General features: G+C 46.1%; 1 protein-coding gene across 4 annotated transcripts in view; it reads right to left on the bottom strand.

Annotated features, from left to right (window-relative positions):
• The window catches only part of MAP3K10 (mitogen-activated protein kinase kinase kinase 10), a 112694-nt gene extending 92324 nt beyond the window's left edge, over positions 1-20370 (bottom strand). Inside the window, exons 1-2 of one of the 4 annotated variants that reach the window (XM_056538641.1) lie at positions 20018-20370; positions 18258-19347 (exon numbers count right to left, since the gene is read on the bottom strand). In XM_056538641.1, the coding sequence (XP_056394616.1) occupies positions 18258-18999 (742 nt within the window). In that variant the 5' untranslated portion in view covers positions 19000-19347; positions 20018-20370. Of the gene's footprint in view, positions 1-6272; positions 6369-7681; positions 7870-7922; positions 8066-18257; positions 19348-20017 lie in introns of those variants that run through there. The other 3 variants (XM_056538644.1, XM_056538642.1, XM_056538643.1) reach the window with 3 other exon arrangements.
• Between the last annotated feature and the right edge of the window lie 1896 nt (positions 20371-22266).

Below are 22266 nucleotides of genomic sequence, written 5' to 3'. Positions count from 1 at the left end.
CAGGGAAGAGGAAGTGAGACTGGCGATCGAGGGGCTCGCCCCCAAGAAGTCGCCAGGTCCGGATGGCTTAACATCCGAGTGGTACAGGACCTTTAAGGAGTCTTTAGCTCCCCTCTTGACTGAGGTATTCAATGAGTGTCTCTCCTCGGGCACTCTACCAAAGTCAATGAGGAGGTCAGCCCTGATTCTTCTGTCAAAGGGTAAAGATCCTAGCCGGATTGAGAATTGGAGGCCCATAGCTCTTCTCAATACAGACAGGAAGCTTCTGGCCAAGATACTGTTTAATCGGTTGGTGAAGTTTGCACCCCGGCTCCTTTCGGGGGCCCAGCACTGCTCTGTTCCGGGCCGAAGCACCTTAAGTGCTGTCCTCAGTGTCAGGGAGGCAGTGGAGCGGAGTAGTGCGGGTCTCTGGAAGGGGTACATGCTGTCCTTGGATCAGGCCAAAGCATTTGATCGGGTGAACCACGAGTACCTCTGGTCCGTCCTCCTGAGATATGGCTTACCGAGTACTTTTGTGAATTGGCTTGTCACCTTATATGCAGGGGCAGAGAGTTTCCCGCTGGTGAACGGTTGGTCTGGCCGCTCTTTTGAGGTGGGGTCCGGGGTCCGTCAGGGTTGTCCTTTGAGCCCGCTGTTATACGTGTTCGCAATCGATCCCTTCGTCCGGAGGGTAGATTGTGGGCCGTTGGCGGGAGTCGGGATGACTCTGGCGGAGCCGGATGTCGCCCAGAGAGTGGTGGCGTACGCTGATGATGTCACTATTTTCGTCTCCTCACGGGAGGAGGTCGATGTGGTGATGTCAGAGGTGGACCGCTACTCGGAGGCATCCGGGTCCAAGATCAACCGGGATAAGTGTGAAAGTCTCTGGCTGGGAGGGGGAGATCCCACGTTTGATCTCCCTGACACCCTTCCAGGGCTCCAAGAGTCAGCAAAAATTCTGGGCATCACATTCGGCCAGGATGATTATCCCACCAAAAACTGGGATGGTAAGCTCCAGGATGCCACTCAGAGGGTGAACCAGTGGAAGGGTTGGTCTATGACCCTCAGGGAAAGGGTACACCTGATCAAATCGTACCTGCTCCCCTTGTTTATCTATCTGGGCAGTGTATGTATCTTACCAGAGGCTTACTACACTAGGGTCTACAGCCTGTTTTTCCAACTGTTATGGGGGAACAGGTTGAACCTAGTCAAGAGGGAGGTTACGTACCGCACGAGGAGACTAGGGGGTTTATCTATGGTAAACCCCGTGGTGTTCTTAACGAACACCTTCTTGAAAGCCAACATTGCAAACCTCTGGAAAGAGAGGGCTCCTCCGTGGGTACTCTCCTGCAAGGAGTGGTTTCGGCCTTTCTTCCAGGAATGGGAGACAGGAGGGCAAGTGAAGGACCTCCGTACACCACATGGATATCTTCCGGCTTACGCTACCCCGACTCTGAAGGCGATACGTCGGTGGGGTCTGGGAGTGTGGGAGATCAGGACCCAGTCAAGGCAGTTCCTTGACAAACGGGTTCTGTTGACCCACTTCCAGAAGCCTCTGGCGCTCAGGGACTGCCCAGGTCGGGATCTGAGGGTGGGGTTGTATCTTTTAAACATGAAAAGGATCCCCCAGAAGTTTTGGGACTTGGCCTGGCGCTGCTTTCAGGGGAAGCTATGTGTAAAGGACAACCTGAAGTACAGGAACTCTGATGACCGGGGATGTCCCCGAGAAGAGTGCGGGGACACGCTGGAAAGCATGGACCACTTCCTGCTTCATTGTCCCTTTAACATAGGGGTCTATAACAGGGTGGGCGCTTCCATCGGCTGGAGTCAACTTGCCGGCCTTGCCTATCCGGAGTGGGCTTATGGGGCATTCAGGAACCTGGGTGGCCGAGATCGGGGCACTTTATTCTTAGTCAGTTTAGTGGTTAGGTACTACACGTGGAACGCACGGTGCTTAGTGTCGACCCAACAGAAAATCCTCTCCGAGGTGGAGGTATGTAGGAACATCACTGGTGACCTCGGGAAGATCAGGTCTTTGGAGTATGGCAGTCTTGGTACCAGTAGGGCTTCTCTCCTGTGGAGAGGTTTCTCATTTCATGTGCCCTAGGTACTAAACCTTTTGGGTAGAGTACCTTTTATTTTTGGTTAGGGGTTGTTATAGGGGTAGAGATAGGGTGAGGGCAGGGTCAGATTTCTTGTAGGGATAGAATTAGGGAGAATTGTAGGGGGAGTTAGGGAAAGAGTATAAAATGATTTATGTATCAGGTCTGCCATCCTTCTCCCTGGTGGTGGGCTGATGCATGTACACATTAGCTTTTTGTTTTGTTTTTAGTGGACATGGTATGAAGGGCTTACAGGCAACCAAACTTGGGCCTAAAAGGGGTGGTGGTTCATAATGTATAAGTTTGTATATAAGTTGGTTGGGAGGAGTGTTAGGTGGGGAGGGTGTATTTGTGGGTGGTGGTTTTGTGGTGTTTTGGGGTCCTGACATGGGTCAGTGAAGGACTGGACTTTGAGAACGGTATGGACGGTATGGACTCTGACCCATGTACAGGAGGGGTGGTGTGGGTGAGGGGACAGTTTTAGTGTAGGTGCTTTCCGTTATTTTCTGTAGTATATTTTTGTGTATTTTCAGTGATTTTTGTATATATTGTGTTTTGTATTTATATTGTTTTATATTATTTTATATTATATAGTGTATAGTGGCAGTCGGGTCAGTAGTTAAGTGGTGTCATATGTGTTTATGTGTATATATATGTGTGCGTTTATGTGTATATACATGTGTATGTATATATATATATATATATGTGTGTATGTGTATGCTTGCGTATATGCATGTTAAATACATGTTTGTGTATAAAATTTTATATTTAATTTTTTCCTCCTTGGGGGGGCTGCTCCCCTCTGGTGTCTCTGCTCTCCTCGCCTCCGGCTTCGCGGTCTCGCTTTTCGGCGGTGTTGTCCTCTTCTTTGCTTCTGGCTTGCTCTTTTTGGGTCCGGCGCTCGCCGGTTTCTGGGCCGTGCGCGGGTCCTCTCTGGCCGTCCTCGGCTTCTTGCCGTGCTGGGCGTGCTTCGCGGGCCTTGCGGCCGTGCGGGGGCGGTGCGTGGGGCTGGGCTCTTTGGGCCCTCTCTCCGGCCGCGTCTCCGCGCTGTTTTTCCCTGCCCTTCTTTCACCGGTGGATCTCTGGCTGGGAGGCAGAGTGTTATTTAGTAGCAAGTTGTGCCGAAATATTATAAAATAATTTTTTTTTTTTTTTTTTTTTTTTTTTTCCCTGGGTAAGGGTAATTTTTGAGTTACAGCCAAGTTGTGCTACTTTTATGTTCCTTTTCTTTTGTTTTATAGCCAAGTCGTGCTTTATTTTATGTTTTATAATTTTTTTAAGCCAAGTTGGGCTATTTTTATGTTCTTTTTTTTTTTTGGAATGAGTGTTTGTGTGTGTTTTTTGTCTTTTGGTATGAGGAAAAAAGTAAAAGTATATTTTAGTAAATTTGGGCTGGCCGGTTAGGCAGATTTTGTTTTTGTAATTTTATTTATGTTATGTTTGTTATAGCTGGTTGAGCTTGTTTTTGTTTTATGTTTTGTATCAGATTTGTTTTTCATTTTTATAATAAAAAGAGTTACAGCTCCCAGCAGATTTTTCTTACTTTTATATGTAAGGATTTGCTTTATCTATATTACCGTATATACTCGAGTATAAGCCGAGTTTTTCAGCACGATTTTTCGTGCTGAAAACACCCCCCTCGGCTTATCCTCGAGTGAACTCTCCACCCGCAGTGGTCTTCAACCTGCGGACCTCCAGAGGTTTCAAAACTACAACTCCCAGCAAGCCCGGGCAGCCATCGGCGGTCCGGGCTTGCTGGGAGTTGTAGTTTTGAAACCTCCGGAGGTCCGCAGGTTGAAGACCACTGCGGCCTTCGACATCATCCAGCCTCCTCTCACCCCCCCTTTAGTTCTGTACAGTACTCACCTCCGCTCGGCGCTGGTCCGGTGCTGCAGGACTGTCCGGAGAGGAGGTGGTCCGGTGGGATAGTGGTTCCGGGCTGCTATCTTCACCAGGGAGGCCTCTTCTAAGCGCTTCGGGCCCGGCCCCAGAATAGTCACGTTGCCTTGACAACGACGCAGAGGTACGGTCATTGTCAAGGCAACGCCTCTATTCCGGGCCCGCAGCGCGGAGAAGAGGCCTCCCGGTGAAGATAGCAGCCAGGAACCACTATCCCACCGGACGACCTACTCACCGGACAGCCCTGCAGCACCGGACCAGCGCCGAGTGGAGGCGAGTACTGTACAGAACTAAAGGGGGGTGAGAGGGGGCTGGATGATGTCGAAGGCCGCAGTGGTCTTCAACCTGCGGACCTCCGAAGGTTTCAAAACTACAACTCCCAGCAAGCCCGGACAGCCGATGGCTGCCCGGGCTTGCTGGGAGTTGTAGTTTTGAAACCTCTGGAGGTCCGCAGGTTGAAGACCACTGAGGGCGGATGATGAGAAGAGTATGATGAGGGGGGGGGTGTGGGATGATGACAAGAGGATGATGAAGGGGGGGGGGGTGGGATGATGAAGGGGGGTGGGGATGATGACAAGGGGATGATGAAGGGGGGATGTGTGGGATGATGACAGGTGATGATGATGAGGGTCTGGATGATGACAGGCGGTGATGATGATGAGGATGTTAATGACGGGTCTGGATGATGACAGGGGAGGGATGATGTATTTCCCACCCTAGGCTTATACTCGAGTCAATAACTTTTCCTGGGATTTTGGGTTGAAATTAGGGGTCTCGGCTTATACTCGGGTCGGCTTATACTCGAGTATATACGGTAGTTATCTACTTATTTTTCTTTAATCCTCACCTTTTCCTATTTTTGGATGGCATTTTGGGGCTTTAGAACCAATTACCAGGTTTCCATAGAGTTCTGGTCTCAACATACAATGGTTTCAACATACAATGGTCATCCCAGAACCAATTAATATTGTAACTTGAGGGAGCACTGTACTAGAGGCCACAGGTACCTGCAGAGACAAGAAACCCACGTACCAAACAGGACTCTGTAGCTACAATTCACTATGTCAATATGTCTAGAGTAGAACATTTATGCAAAAGAATAGACGTGCATATACAAATGACGAGAAGCCCATGAGGAATTAACCCTTCGGAACAACCCAAGACCGAGATTTTACTTCAATAAAAGCCACTCGCAAACACTTCTCATACACTTCTGAATCGATAATCCAGCTATGTAGCTATTCATTACGCTTATGGCGGCTTGTACTAGAACTAGAACATACAATTACAAGTGAATGGTGTCATGGCATTGTAGGGGTTAATACTGAGAGGAGAAAGTCAAACAGGTTTCAGGAGAGAGGAGTGTGTGAAAGGTCAGTGTGTACTGATACCGAAACAGCCACAGGATACACCTCCCCCTCACACACTACTCTAACTTCAACAAAATGGGTACTGCTACACCGGACCAGTGCAAGGCGCCAATACTGCACCCCGACATGACATGGACACCAGTCCACCAAGCTAGAAATAGGCACTGATACTACACCTTGACATGACAAGAACACCTCCACTAGACATTGCGATAAAACCTTGGCACTGCCACCACACCTTGACACTACATTGACCATTGTCACAACATAGAAGAAGATGGTTGGATCCTGTGGATAGGGAACTGCAAGATGGAGCAACGCCTTTAATAGGGGGATACCTACCTATCCCTCCCCTCTACCCACTCTTAAAGGGTACCTCTCATCCAAAAAACTTTTGATATATTATAGATTAATGTATGCAGAATAACTTTACAATTGCATGTTATTAAAAAAATATGCTTCTTTCTATTTAATTTTCCACTTTGAAGAAATGACCACTAGGGGTCTCCCTACCAGTCCTGGCAGCAAGCATTTCAGACTCATGCTGGAGTCCTAAACACTACGAGCTGCCAGTCTGCTTTGTACACAAAGGAGAACACTCAGAGCTGCCAGCCTGCTTTGTTCACAGCCTGTTTGGCTGTGAACAAAGCAGGCTGGCAGCTCTGAGTGTTTAGGACTCCAGCATGAGTCAGAAATGCTTGCTGACAGGACTGATCGGGAAAAATACAATAGAAAGAAGCGTATTTTTCATTAACATGCTATTGGAAAGTTATTCAACATTCATTCATCTAAAATATATCAAAAGTTTATTTGATGAGAGGTACCCTTTAAAGAGCGGGGCACCAAGTTGGGTTTTATTACGATGCCTTTTAGGGCATTATGGGTGAGGAGTAGGGGAGGAGGCTGCTGGTAAAGTGAGTACCATAAGATGTTTCTCCAGCAGATTTTATAGAGAGTAGTTGTGGCTGGGAGAAGTCTATGGGGGAGATTTATCAAAACCTGTGCAGAGGAAAACTTGCCCAGTTGCCCATAGCAACCAATCAGATCGCTTCTTTCATTTTTCACAGGCCTTCATAAAAATGAAAGAAGCGATCTGATTGGTTGCTATAGGCAACTGGGCAAGTTTTCCTCTGCACAGGTTCTGATAACTCTCCCCCTATATGGCTGTCTGAGCAGGAAGAATAAAAGGACAAAGAATGGCTTGAATGATGGGTCACATGTAAGTGACTGGTCGGGTCTGCAGAACACCTACAGTCATGGCCGTAAATGTTGGCACCCCTGAAACTTTTCAAGAAAATGAAGTATTTCTCACAGAAAAGGATTGCAGTAACACATGTTTTGCTTTACACATGTGTATTCCCTTTGTGTGTATTGGAACTAAACCAAAAAAGGGAGGAAAAAAAGCAAATTGGACATAATGTCACCAAACTCCAAAAATGGTCTGGACAAAATTAATGGCACCCTTAAAGGGGTATTCAGGACAAAAACATTTTATTCCCTATCCAAAGGATAGGGGATAAGATGTCTGATCGTGGGGGGCCCACCGCTGGGACCCCCCGCGATCTCCCTGCAGCACCCACATTCTATGCGGGAGCTGCATCTCCAGTTTCAGAAACCTCCGGGACTGGGGACATGACGTCACGCCACGCCCCCTCCATTCATGTCTATAGGAGGGGGCGTGACGGCCATCACGCTGCCTCCAATAGACATGAATGGAGGGCGTGTGGCGTGATGTCACGTCTCCAGTCCCGGAAACCCAAAGGTTTCTGAAACTTGGAGACGCAGCTCCCGCATAGAATGTAGGTGCTGCAGGGAGATCGCCCCCCTCCCATTGGCTTGTCCCCCCCCCCCCCTCCCAGCTGTCACGCCCCCTCCCGTAGGCTTGCATCACACGGGGCGCAGCCTTGACGTCACAACGCTCCGGCCCCATGATCGACAGTAATCAGACTGATTAAAACAGGGTGCGGCGTGCAAGATCACGGGGGTCCCCAGCGGCGGGACCCTCACGATCAGGCATCTTATCCCCTATGCTTTGGATAGGGGATAAGATGTCTAAGTGCCGGAGTGCCCCTTTAAGTCAACGAATATTGCATTGTCTATGAGATGCAAGTCTGTGTTGTAACTGAGGTTAAACAAAAAGTGTCTACTTGGCCTCGTTTTTACAACTGAAATGGCACACACACTATAGCGGTCTACGTGTATACAAAAAAACACAACAACTACTACCCGGCTTCCTAGCAACTCAGGCTACAGACACTGATGCATATTAAACAGATCCGCTGCCCTGTACAAGTATAGCCGCTAACCTTTATAGTGCTGTAACTCTCTTACCCTGTAGTAATACTATTATATTGTCTCCATGGACTGTTTTCTCAAGGTTAGAATTTGGAGGCAACATTTACTTCAAGGATAGGCGATCTCTGTTTCTCACTGGAATACACCATTATTTGGAAAGAACAGCCACAAGCAAAAAACTGCTATAAAAAAACCCTAAAGGGTTGTAATATCCCTGTACAGGATATGCATCTCACAGTCCTATCAGCTTGAGTCCCTGCACGTCCCCAGGACTCACCTGCAGTGTACCCCTATAATCTGTAGAATTGTATATTATAAAGGACCTTTGATATGGTCACATGGTTATTGATCACATGATAATGGTTGGCACATGTTAAGCTGCTTTCACACTATAAAAATTCATCCGTCACAAACATCCATCAGAAAACCCATGTTAAACGGCCGTTAAACAATCCCATTCAAGTCTATGGGATTTTTTTATTACCCGTTACGAACCGTTATAGCCCGTCATGAATAACGGCCATTAGTTATGACGGAAGAAATAACGGCACATGCACAAATTTTTTGCCCGTCACAAGAAGGCCGTTATTTTTAACATTGAAGTCTATGGGTGATGGATGAGCCTTTATGTCATCCATTTGCACCTGGTTTATAATATCCGTTATTACTTCTGAGCATGCTCAGAAGAGGTGACATCAGTAGACTCCTGCAGTGCTGAGGGACTACTACTACTCCCATCATGGAACAGACTTGTTTCCATGATGGGAGTAGTAATTCCCTGGCTGCGGGAGTCTGCAGACAGCTGGGGAGGCTACATTAGTGTTTGTACTGCTACCCTTATCATGGAACAGAGTCTGTTCCATGATGGGGGTTGTAGTACAGAGGCTGAGGGATTGATCGCACTGGGTTTCACTTCTGAGACCCGATGCGATCCGAAGTTATTAAGCAGGGGAGCTGGGAGCCCTGAATGGGCGGTACTGAGGAGCCAATCAGGGCTCTCAGTGGGAGATTTAAAACATTGTGAGTAGCAGGGGGCCGTATGTATATTAAAAGCGCTTTGGGGGGCAATATATATAGCGCTGCAGGGGGGGGCAGACATATAGCCAATATATCTAGCCCCCCCAGCGCATTTATAATATGCCCCCCGCAGCGTATATATATATATATATATATATATATATCCCGCTGGCACATTTATAAATATATACCCCCCCCCCCCCCGCTGGTGCATTAATAAATATATACCCCCACAGCGCATGTATAATGTGCCCCCCGCAGCGTAAGTATAATGTACCCTCGCAGCGCAGCCATCTATATACATATGTCACCGTAGCGCTATATCTAAAAAGCATTCTAGCAGCAGCTATACTGTACTTTTCATACATATGTGGTGTCCCAGTACAGGACCTTGTCCTGTCCCTGTCTACAGTCTCAGCTAGAGTCCCTGCATTTCCACAGGGCTCTCCTGCAGGGCGTACCTCTTGTTCGCCTCACATAAATCTGTTACTGTATATTATTTAATGTATATAGAGGTAATCTAAATGTAAAGGACCTTCCCAGGTCATGTGATATACTGTTATGATTGTACAGATGTTTAAGGACCTTCCTGGGTCATGTGATGTACCCAGAGTTCACTGGGTTCAGGACCTACAGGTTTGCTGGCCAATGAGCTTAGTCCAGCCTCCTTAGTATATAAGGGGCTGTAGCCACTAAATTCTCTCTCTTGGCTCTTTTTTGCGGCACTCAACAAGCACAATAAGAAAATCAGCATCAATCTCAATTCATCTAGGCCAAAGCCTAAGAATCCTGCAGCCACTACAAAACGGGAGTTATAAAGCTCCATCTATCAATTCCTTGTGACTACTATTCACCCAAAGCCTCTAATTAGTAGCACAGTGGGTTGCATAAAGCTCATTACTACCAGTCTCAGCACAGCCTGTGAGGAACCTGCATCCCGGTTACCTCGAGAGACACTTTATACTTGTAAAGACTGTTGCATAAAAGTTCAAGCAAAAGTTTCCAGTTATCTCATAAAATCTGCTGTGGACATTCTGTTTATTATCCCTGCTGTTTGTGGGCCGGTTGGCGGCAGGACCTCCAATACTAAGCAAACCTCACCCTGGCGTCACGACAATTAAGGGTTAATACCACCAGACCCTGCAAGATCATTGCAACACCCCAGACACCACACATAGCGCAGCGCCGGCATATGCAGGCCGGTCGCTACAGGACAGGCAAACCAAGCAATTGCTTGGGGCCCCGAGCACAGCCAGTGCTTGCCCGTCCTGTAGCGATTAACAATCGTGCTCTTGGAGTTTGTGCTCCGGGCCCCAGGCACCCAGTCAAACAAGAGGGCCCCCGAATGTCTGACATTTTTGTCATCCACAGTAGTAACACACACACACAGGCAAAGTACATAGACATACACATATGTACACACACACATATATATATCCACACTGATCTATTCTGTGTGTGTATGATGCATGTACAGTAGGTAATGTGTACAGTGTGTGTACGATGCATGTACAGTATGTAATGTATACAGAGTGTGTGTGTGTATGATGTATGTACAGTATGTAATGTGTACAGAGTGTGTGTGTATGATGCATGTACAGTATGTAATGTGTACAGAGTGTGTGTATGATGCATGTACAGTATGTAATGTGTACAGACTGTGTGTGTATGATGCATGTACAGTATGTAATGTGTACAGTGTGTGTGTGTGTGTGTGATGCATGTACAGTATGTAATGTGTAGAGTGTGTGTGTATGAAGCATGTACAGTATTTAATGTGTACAGTGTGTTGTGTGTGTGTATGAAGCATGCATGCACAGTATGTAATGTGTACAGTGTGTTGTGTGTGTGTATGATGCATGTACAGTATGTAATGTGTACAGTGTGTTGTGTGTGTATGATGCATGTACAGTATGTAATGTGTACAGTATGTGTGTGTGTATGATGCATGTACAGTATGTAATGTGTACAGTGTGTGTGTATGATGCATGTACAGTATGTAATGTGTACAGTATGTGTGTGTGTAAGAAGCATGCATGTACAGTATGTAATGTGTATGGTGTGTTTGTATGATGCATGTGCAGTATGTAATGTGTACAGTATCTGTGTATGAAGCATGCATGTACAGTATGTAATGTATACAGTATGGTGTGTGTATGAAGCATGCATGTACAGTATGTGATGTGTACAGTGTGTTGTGTGTATATAATGCATGCAGTGGCAGATCCAGGGGGGGGGGGGGGGGACAGGGCAATTTCCCCGTCCCGTGCGTGCACCCATTGGAAAGCAACGCGGAGGAGCGGAGGAGCGAACAGGACATGCGCTGGCCAGCATGGTAAGTGACCAGCGGCACATCAGCTTCAGTGCTCCGACCGTGGTCAGAACACTGAAGTAGGGCAGTAAACAGGCATACAGCCTCCAGCCATACACTGTATGGCTGGAGGCTGTATGTCTGTGGGGAAACATACTACACCTAATGTGGGGGGACTATACTGCACCTAATGTGGGGTAAACTATACTGCCAACCTAATGTGAACTATACTGCACCTAATGTGCATGCGCAGCGAAACGCGTTGCATCTAATAAATCCATTGATTTTACCTGGCTCCCTGATGGTTCCTCTCTGCGCCGGACTAACTCCTGAATTTACGGTCATCCTGTTTTGATTCTACTTCTACCCAGGAGGGCTGCAGTGGATCTATACATATATTCATTCTATACTTTACCTTGTTGTGTGTGGGCGCACAACCAACTCTGGTAAGCGGCTTGGGAATTACCGTCCCCCACCCCCACTAACAAGACCTGCTGATCCCGCACATGAGGCGCCTTCCTCCCTCTCTCTTGTTATGTTGTGTGAAAGACACTAACTTATGACCACATGTCAAAAACGTCTCGTGGCGCAGCCATACTGGAGTAAGGTTACAGGGAACCTTAGCCATTCCGGGATGTAATTCAGTGCTTGTAGGGAAAAACCAAGGATCACTCGAGGCTGACTACTTCTTAACTCTGGACCTTAACATTGGAGTCATGGATAAAATACCCATTAATATCCATGTTAATTTATTACAGTAAAATCTCCCTTAGCTGACACTTTCCAATAGGGGACACCTCCTAATAGCGGACAGTTTTTAATATCCCGGCAGAATAGGGGACACTCCCAATAACGGTTGTGGACACACCCAATAGGGGACAAAACACTCCCAACAGGGGACAACCAGGCTTATGTGCCAGCCCTACCTTGTACACAGGGCCGCCGTCAGGGGTGGGTACAGCCAATACCCCAGTAAGGGGCCCAGGCTCCCAGGCCTCCACTGCACTCCCCTGCAGCAGCTCCAGCAAAGAAGCAGAAGACCGCTGTTTAAACCTATTGGGGACAGAGGGTGTAGGGGTACGCCCTCACGTCTCAATACTTAAGGACGGAGGGCGTACCTGTATGCCCTGAGTCCCATTACCAGGGACTGAAGCGCGCTTACGAGCAGAGCGCACGTCAAACCTGGTGGGTCCTGACTGCTTTCAGCAACCAGGACCCAGGGTTAATGCCGGGCACCGCCGATCGGGCCTATGCCCGGCATTAACCCATTGGGCGCCATGATCAAAGTTGATTGCGGCGTCTAAAAATGAAAAGAAAATGTCCCGGGAGCTCAGCGGAGCTGATCGGGACTATCGGGACAAAATTGCGAGGGCCTCACCTGCCTCCTCGCTATCCAGTCAGTGTTCTGCTGCTCCATGCCTGCTCAGCTGGCTGGAGCAGCAAAGCACAGATAGCACTGATCAATGCTATGCTATGGCATAGCATTGATCAGTATATGCAATCAACAGATTACAAGTTGTAGCCTCCAATGGGGGCTAGAATAAAAAAAAAAGTAAAAAAAAAAAAGTTTCATTAACCCCTTCCTAATAAAAGTTTGCATCCCCCCTTTCCCATTTTTTAAATAAAATAATTTTTATTTTTTATCATGAGGTACCGCCACGTGCGTGAATCTCCAAATTATTAAAATATCATGTTAGTTAAACTGCACGGTCGATGGCAGACACGTAAAAAAAAATACAAAAATACAAAATTGTGCATTTTTGGTCACTTCATATACCATAAAAAAAAAATTCTAAAAAGCGATCAAAAAGTCCCATCAAAACAAAATGGTACCAATAAAAACTACAGACCATGCCGGAAAAAAAAATTAGCTCTCATAAATTAAATTAGCCCGCATAAAAATAAAAAAAAGTTATAGGGGGCCAGAAAATGCCAATTTTAAACATACTAATTTTGGTGCATGTAGTAAAATAAAACCTACATAAATTGGTATCCTTGCAACCGTATGGACCTACAGAATAAAGATAAGGTGTCATTTTTACCGAAAAGTGTACTGCATAGAAACGGAAGCCCCCAAAAGTTTTTTTTTTTTTTTTATTTCCCCCTACAAATTGTTTCCCACAGATTATGAGAAAATAAGTGATGTCATTACAAAGTACAATTGGTGATGCAAAAAACAAGCCCTTATATGAGTCTATAGGTGAAAGTGTTATGATTTTTAGAAGGGGAGGAGGAAAAAATGATGCAAAAATGCAAAAACGAAAAAATTGTCCTTGTCCTTAAAGGGGTCATCCAGCATAAGGTGATTTTAGTACATACCTGGCAGACAGTAATGGACATGCTTAGGAAGGCTCTGCGCTTGTCTTGGGGCTAAATGGCTATGTTGTGTGGTTACCATAACACTGTAGCTAGCTTTCTGTGAACTTGTATTTCCTGTTTTCAGTTTTCTTGTTTGCCTACAAATCCCATGATACCATTTTCCTCCTTCCTCCTTCCCAAAGGGGTTGGGCCACATCATTCACCCCCCTCCTTCCCTGATCCCCCCCGTGCCACTTTATTTCCCCCAGTGCCAAATCATCCCCCACCTTATTACCCCCTGTGCCACATCATTTCATCTTGATCTCCCCTGTGCCATTTCATTCCCCCTTTTATTACCCTCTGTGCAAATTCACCACCTCCTCTTTACCACCCCCTGTGCCATTTCTTCACCCCCTGTGCCATTTTATCCCCCTTTATCCCCCTGTGCCATTTCATTCCCCTTCACCCCCTCGCCCCCCCCACCCCATTTTATTCCCCCTTTATCCCCCTTTGTCACTTCATAAAGAGGAGGTGATGAATTTACACAGAGGGTAATAAAGGGGGAATGAAATGGTACAGGGGGATCATGGGGAAATGATGTGGCACAGGGGGTAAGGATAATTTATCACAAGGCACAGGGGGGGGGAATAGGGTGGCACAGGCTATAAAGGGGGGTGAAATGATACAGGGGAGGGATAAGGGGAGATTAAATGACACTGGGAGATTCTACTGTAATATGCTTTTTATCGTGTTTTATAGGTAATTACCCTCTTGGGTGAGTACAGTACAGTATTCCATCATTTAGGAAGATTTTTGAGCCTTTTTCCCAATAGGGGACATCTCTCAATAGTGGACACTTTTTTGTTCCCCGTGAGTGTCCGCTATTGGGAGATTCTACTGTATAACACAACGCGTTTCACGGTATCAATACCTCTTCTTCAGAGGGTTTATACCATTGTAACCCTGAAGAAGAGGTGTTGACACCTTGAAAAGCGCGGTGTAATATTCATTGCCATATTATCCATGACTCCAATGGGAGTTGAAGTGGTCTGCGCTGAGTGATCCCGATTTTGTTTCCCTACAACTACTGCATCATAGGATCTATTCAACAGTGAAGTCAAATTGCCAAAATCATTGCAAAAAATTGGGATTTGACTGAATCATAGGACAGCACACTTAGGCCCCATGCACACAGTAGAGCTTCCTACAGGGGACCTTCATAGCAGTAAACAGTTTGTATGGTACACAAGTGCAGAGACCGTGTGTACCGCCATATGGTGTTTACATATAGCAACTTATTATATAGATATTCCCATCTGGTACAGAATCAAGGAGCGCAAACTTGTTGATTATTCTACATAAGAGACAGTTTTGCCGTACTATGGCTTTGTACATCCAAAGGCTGACAGGGGCTGTGGTTTTGCAATAGCTGGAGAATTTCTTGGTTTTTTAGAAACCAAGAAATAGCAGATGTGTTATTAGCATTACTACAAAGAAATATTCAAGTTGACAAATGTACCGTATTTTTCGCCGTATAAGACGCACTTTTTCTTCCCCAAAATTGGGGGGAAAAAGTCGGTGCGTCTTATACGGCGAATACACCCCTATCGCGGCGGTCCCTGTGGCCATCAACGGCCGGGACCCGCGGCTAATACAGGACATCACCCATCGCGGTGATGCCCTGTATTAACCCTTCAGACGCGGCGATCAAAGCTGACCGCCGCGTCTGAAGGGAAAGTGACACTAACCCGGCTCTTCAGTCGGGCTGTTCGGGACCGCCGCGATTTCACGGCGGTGGTTCCGAACAGCCGGGTTAGTGCCTACAGGACACCGGGAGGGACCTTACCTGCCTCCTCGGTGTCTTCTCCGTTCAGGGATCCCCTGTATGGCCGGCGCTCTCCTTCCTCGTCATCACGTCGTCGCGTACGTGCGTCAGCGTGCGTAAGGACGTGATGGCGGCGACGGAGAGCGAGGATACCCGGCCGGCAGCAGAGACGTTCCGGAGCGACGGGGACACGGCGACAGTGATGGAGCGACATCCAGGGCAGCGGTGACGGGTCCGGAGCGGCGGGGACACGTGAGTATTACCTCCTATGCAGTGGTCTTCAATCTGCGGACCTCCAGATGTTGCAAAACTACAACTCCCAGCATGCCCGGACAGCCAACGGCTGTCCGGGCATGCTGGGAGTTGTAGTTTTGCAACATCTGGAGGTCCGCAGGTTGAAGACCACTATTGGGTTCAAAATCTTAATTTTTTTAGATTTTGCCCCTAAAAATTGGGTGCGTCTTATACGCCGGTACGTCCTATAGGACGAAAAATACGGGTATGTAAAATAAAATAAAAAATTAAAAATGGGGGGAAAAAAAACAAAAAAAAACAAAGTAGCAAAGAAAAAAAAATAGCTTTTAGATTAAGTAGTTGTAATGATCGTATATAATATGCAGAGTAGCCTGTTCCACTGTGTACAATCATATCCTATAAACATTTAATTTCAGATATTTGTTGTATCAGTTTTTGGGAACACAATTCCATTACACAACACCCTCTGTATTTATAAATACAAATATAGGATGAGTGTTTTTGTAACTTTTTTAAACTTTATATACATTACAGTCTATATACAACATTCAATTTCGGGGTCTATTCACATGTACAATATTCTGTGCAGATTTGATGCGCAGGATTTCAAGTTGCGTTCAGTCATTCAGTTTGCATTGAAATCTGCAGCAGAAAATCCTGCGCAGAATACTGTACGTGTGAATAGACCATCGAGGAGAAGACAGTCTCTAGTGATAGTGTACCTAACTGGCTCTATGGCAGTGGCATAGCTATTTGGGGTGCAGGGGTAGCAGTCACCCCTGAACCCTAGTGTCAAAGACCCTCTGCCATAGAAGTATTATCAATGGCATATAGTAGGTGGGAGACAGATTTGGCATGCTCGTCTCAGTAGTGACGGCCCGCTCAGCAAATCACAGGCCGCAATGGTGTCCCGCCTCAATTGGTGATTGGATGAGCGGGACGTCACTGCCAAGATGTGTATGTCTCTGAAGGTGGGGGCTGCAGGGTTCACCGGGAAGAGTCCGGCCTTGTCCTGTGGATAGAGGATCATTTTATTTAATAGCTGGATAAGGCTGGGTTCACACCACGTTTTTCAAATACGGTAACCGTACACGATTTTCCGCGAAAAAACGTATCCGACCGTATCCGAAACCGTATGTATAGAGAATGCATTGTAAACCGTATTCCAAATGTTGTGTACGGTTGCATCCGTTTTGCCTCGGATACGGTTTTGCCGATTTTTCAACCGTAGGCGAAAAACGCTGTCGACCACGTTTTTGCCTCCGGTTGGAAAACCGTATGCGAACCGTATGCGGTTCTTTTAACATTGTTGTCTATGAGAACCGTACACAGAATTTCAGAATACGGTTGCACACGGTTTTTCTAATCCGTTTTTGGAGTTGACACATGCGCAGATTGGAATTTCAATAGAACAATAGTAACTTTATTAAATTGCTGGAAAACGAATTCCAACAAAATAGCAAAACCGTTGGCAAAAACTGATGCAAACGGATAGAACCGTACGGGGAAAAACCGTATACGTTTTAATTTGGAGTCATACGGTTGTATAAGGTTGCATACGGTTTTTGCCATACGTTTTTTTAGCGGAAAACCATACACGGTAACCGTATTTGAAAAACGTGGTGTGAACCCAGCCTAAGTTGTATATGTTATAAATGCCAGATTGGTGGGATCACCAGGATAGTTATTTGTCCCGTTGGTTTGGCACAAGTTATCAACTCTCCACCAGGAGCAAAAACTACTCATTTCTGTCTACTGTAAATGAAATCAATAGGTCATTAATGGAACTTATGGGGAAACCAATTGAACTCCCTTGCATGATCCTACTAAGGCCCCACAGTGTTCTAGCCATGGGGTCTCCACAAGATGCCGGAATCATCGCTTCTCCTGTGATGTGCACAATGACGTCATCATGCATGTCCCATAGATAAAGAAGCTCCTGGCCTCTAGCGGGCCACAGGAAGAAGACGCTGGTGACTTTGGGGCAATTGAAGTGAGAATGCATTTTGTTATTGTTTTGTTTTTTCATAGAGGGGGCAAGCAAACTATAGTGGTAAATCTACCTACATGGAGATCCTACCTACACCGGGCAAGCTAATTACAGAAGGAAAGCTACCTACTGTGGGATCCTACAAACAGGGGACAAACTACTTACAGGGGGCAAGCTACCTACAGGGGGTCCTACTTACAGGGGGCAAGCTACCTACAGGGGGTCCTACTTACAGGGGGCCTACATACAGAGCCAAACTACCTACAGGGGGTGTTCTACTAACAGTGGGGTCTTACCTACGGGGAAAAGTACCTCGGGGGGGACGGATGTAAAAGGTTAGGAAAAACACTGACTTAGGGTGTCCTATTAAATATTTCTTATTGAAGCCAAGGAGTTTTACCTTACTTATCTGCTAGGCATGAACAAGGCCTAAGACAGATTTCCAGTAATGTGGAATTTCCTTTAAATAAGCAAATTGTCTGTAAACAGAGAAATATCAATGCACAGCTTTGCTCAGGACCAATATTGAAAACTAAGGCCTATTCTGAATTTTATCCACAGGCTCTCTCTGAACTTTAAATCTTGGCATTTAAAAAAAGAGCTAAGGGCAACATTTCAAGGAGAGGCAGTTCAGCCCCCCACACTATCATCCCCCCCACCTTAGGCTTGGGATACACAGTAATTTGTGGCTGCACAACATAGGATTGCAATGTTCTGCTGCATCACAACTAATGATAACAAATGTGGTGGGGTTGGGACCTGCAACTTACTACAACCAAGCCACCATCTTTCTGTGCAGCCACAGTGCCTATCATTAGTTGTAATTTTAACAGCACAATTATGTTGACTCAATCACAAGTCACTGTGTAGCCCTACCCTAAAAGAACAGTTAGTACCTCTCCTCATAGACACTTACTATTGCTGGACTTCAGGTCCCTGTGGATGATGGGTACAATGGCCTCGCTGTGAAGGTACTTCATGCCTCGTGCGATCTGTACAGCCCAGTTGACTAGTACGTGAGCTGGGACTTTTTTACCAGCCAGGGCCCGATGTAGTGGTCCACCTCTCGCATACTCCATGACCAAGCAAAGATGCGGGGGGGTTGTACATACTCCTTTCAAGGCAATAATGTTGGGGTGATGCAACATGCAGAACAATTTAGCTTCCTGTCTGACATTTTCAGCTGTTACGTTGATATCTTCATCGGGATCATGTCGTACCGCCTTCACAGCCACCTCTTCGTCTCGCCATATTCCCTTGTAGACCTTCCCAAAACCTCCAACCCCAATCATTTCCTCCAAATCCAGCTCCTCAAACTTTATCTGGAGTGGATGAGGGAAATCTTTTGGGGTGGCCTTCCAGGTGGTATATTTAAGGTCACTAACCACATAGTTGCTTGGAAAGATACCTACTTGGTCTCTAACTTTTCCAGTCCACCAACCTTCATCACCAGAGACTGTAGAGTCCTTGGAGAGGATCTCCACCAAGTCACCCCTCCTTAATGTGAGTTCCTCTTCTGCTGTGGCCTCATAATCAAAAACAGCTGTCCACAAAGGGTTGGAGCCCCCATAATCCTCCGTATCATGCCAAGTGCCGTTTTCCTTTGGGTCTATAGAGTTTTGCCACAACATGGTTCCAGGTTTTGGAAACCCATCCATGCCTGCAGGTCAAGGTAGGCAAGTTATCATTTTACTCCAAGCTAATCCCAACGTTGCACTTGTCCAATGTACATATTCCCATAATAAAGAGATTTAAAGACGTCCAAGGCAAGTTGTGCATAACGTGGCCCCTAGCTAAAGCCAAGATCAACTCCATTACTCGTTTTGCCATTCATCTTCTAAAAGACGCATTCTGTCGATCAAACCGGTTTAGTAAAGTGGCTTAGGCCAGGCCAGATCTTTCAGGTACATCAGGGTGGAGAGGTTCTGTAAATTCAGCTGAATTAGGTGACTGTCTACAATCTACAAATCCTGGAACTTCAAGGCTTTGAAAGCTTCAAACCGGAACTGTGAGGGATTAAGAAAAGTTATGTTAAATCCTCATTAAAATTATAAAAAAGACATCTTCAAGGTGGCGAGAAACATCTTGGTTTTTTGCTGCTGCCCACTCGTGTTTACGAGAATCCTCCCTGATCTACAGTAAGGAGAGCCCTGGAAGGGTTAAACCACGTCTGCGTTTATTTGATCTATAGAAATCTGATGCTGCCGTTTGACACTGGCGGTCTACCTGTCACACAGCATTGTCACGGGGATTAGGGTTACATTTTGTCACATACTAACCATGCATTTTCCTCTGGTGGACATTTAGGGGAACCGGATCAGACAGCTGATACCTTACAGATGTACAATATATGACATATATAGATCCAACAAGAATCCATTATCGGGATCGGAGCCTGCCTTGTTTTTAATAGAAGGATATCTCGTGGCCGGACATAAGCAAATGCCAATGGGATCCTATATGTAATATAAGGGACCAGCAGTGGGTTTTTTGGGGCTATAGAAAGAGATCTGCTGATAGGATATGACTGTCAGGAAGGGATCAGTCGGTGCCGGGTCAGTATAAAAATATTAGCAGCATCACAGAGTTCTCCAGCTGGGATATCATTACAAGGACAGCCATTTATAATCAACACAACCACATATGGTTCTAGGTTATAATATATAGATCACCTACCTTACACGTCATGTTTGAGGTCGGCTTTACTGTAGAATTATGATGTCTTGCTGCAAGCAGGGATCTAGAGAAGCAATTGCAGCCAGTATATAGACGTGCATAAATTCACATCATCCCCAGCATCATCATCATCATCATCATGTGTCCTTCACTCTACGTCAAGGTGATGGCGGGATGGTTCTCCAACATCACCTGCAGGAATCTAGCCTTAGCCCCTCTCCCTGGGGTAATGGTTTCCATTCACCTTACACAGGCTGTCAGCTGTTCCAGGCACAGTAGATACACAGCCACCCCCACACCTCCCTGCTTCTGTCACATTGCATTGTGGGAGTTGTAGTTTTCTACGTGGTGCAAAGAGACAATTGCAGCGTGTGACCAGCAGGTTGTGCCCTGCAGTCCATGTGGGGCCGGGAAGCATTCAATAAAAAAAAAAACGTACAGACAGGTTATATTTATGTCATATAGCAAAACAAATGCATATTCTATTATCCTATTTATATAATGTGTGTTAACTGGAGACAATTCTATGTATCTATTTATCATGCGTCATGTTTTGCAGGATTTGACCCAAAATTTTATCAAGCAAATTGCAACAGGTATTCGTAATATGAATATCCCATATGATATTCTGAGAATTGTAGTTACGCAGCAGTACAGATGTTTTTTTTTTTTGTCAATAGAGGACAATAACTATGTCTAGATCAGTGTTTTCCAACCAGGGTGCCTCCAGCTGTTGCAAAACTACAACTCCCAGCATGCCCAGGCAGCACAATGATATGTATACGCACAGTTCATACATTTTCCATCAGTTTTATATAAAAAAAAAACAATCCTTTAAGACAATTCCGAAGCTACCGTATTTTTTGTCCTATAGGACGCACCGGCGTATAAGGCGCACCCAATTTATAGGTGCAAAATCTAAAAAAATAAAGATTTTGAACCCAATAGTGGTCTTCAACCTGCGGACCTCCAGATGTTGCAAAACTACAACTCCCAGCATGCCCGGACAGCCGTTGGCTGTCCGGGCATGCTGGGAGTTGTAGTTTTGCAACATCTGGAGGTCCGCAGATTGAAGACCACTGCAGGAGGAGGTAATACTCACGTGTCCCCGCCGCTCCGGACCAGTCACCGCTGCCCTGGATGTCGCTCCATCGCTGTCGCCGTGTCCCCGTCGCTCCGGAACGTCTCTGCTGCCGGCCGGGTATCCTCGCTCTCCGTCGCCGCCATCACGTCGTTACGCACGCCGACGCACGTACGCGACGACGTGATGACGAGGAAGGAGAGCGCCGGCCATACAGGGGATCCCTGAACGGAGAAGACACCGAGGAGGCAGGTAAGGTTCCTCCCGGTGTCCTGTAAGCACTAACCCGGCTATTCAGTCGGGCTATTCGGGACCGCCGCGGTGAAATCACAGCGGTCCCGAACAGTCCGACTGAACAGCCGGGTTAGTGTCACTTTCCCTTCAGATGCGGCGGTCAGCTTTGATCGCCGCGTCTGAAGGGTTAATACAGGGCATCACCGCGATCAGTGATGTCCTGTATTAGCCGCGGGTCCCGGCCGTTCATGGCCGCAGGGACCGCCGTGATAGGGGTGTATTCGGCGTATAAGACGCACCGACTTTTTTCCCCCAGTTTTGGGGAAGAAAAAGTGCGTCTTATACGGCGAAAAATACGGTATATGTTAAAAAAGAATTAAAATCATGTACGGAAAAAAACATGTAAATGGATGAAATAGTAATATGGAAAAAAATCAGATACGATTTCAATCCATTTTTAAATCAGGACAAAAAAAATCGCTGTCAACAAAAAAAAAAAAATCGTAAACTGACCAAAACAGTCAATGAAAACGTCTAGATCAGTGTTTCCCAAACAGTGTGCCTCCAGCTGTGGCAAAACTACAACTCCTAGCATGCCCGTGATGCGTCACTGCTTCCATTTTATTACGTTTAATATTGCTGTAAACAAAAGCATAGCAGGCTACGCTATAGTATACAGCAAATGCCTTTTTATAAGGTATATTAGTCGTTTTCACATGTTTTTTTGTCCGTTTTATAAAAAAAATCCCAATCTTTTTTTTTAGCAATTATGTTTTTATTTGCTTAAAGGGGTACTCCACTGGAAAACATTATTTTTTTTTTTTAAATCAACTGGTGCCAGAAAGTTAAACATATTTGTAATTTACTTCTATTTAAAAATCTTAATCCTTCTAGTACTTATCAGCTGCTGTATGCTCCAGAGGAAGTTGTGTAG

This window comes from Hyla sarda, chromosome 9, assembly GCF_029499605.1.
Source record: "Hyla sarda isolate aHylSar1 chromosome 9, aHylSar1.hap1, whole genome shotgun sequence".
Taxonomy (NCBI): Eukaryota; Metazoa; Chordata; class Amphibia; order Anura; family Hylidae; genus Hyla; species Hyla sarda.
Note: the sequence above shows the minus strand (reverse complement) of the source record. Positions and strands in the feature narration are given on the sequence as shown.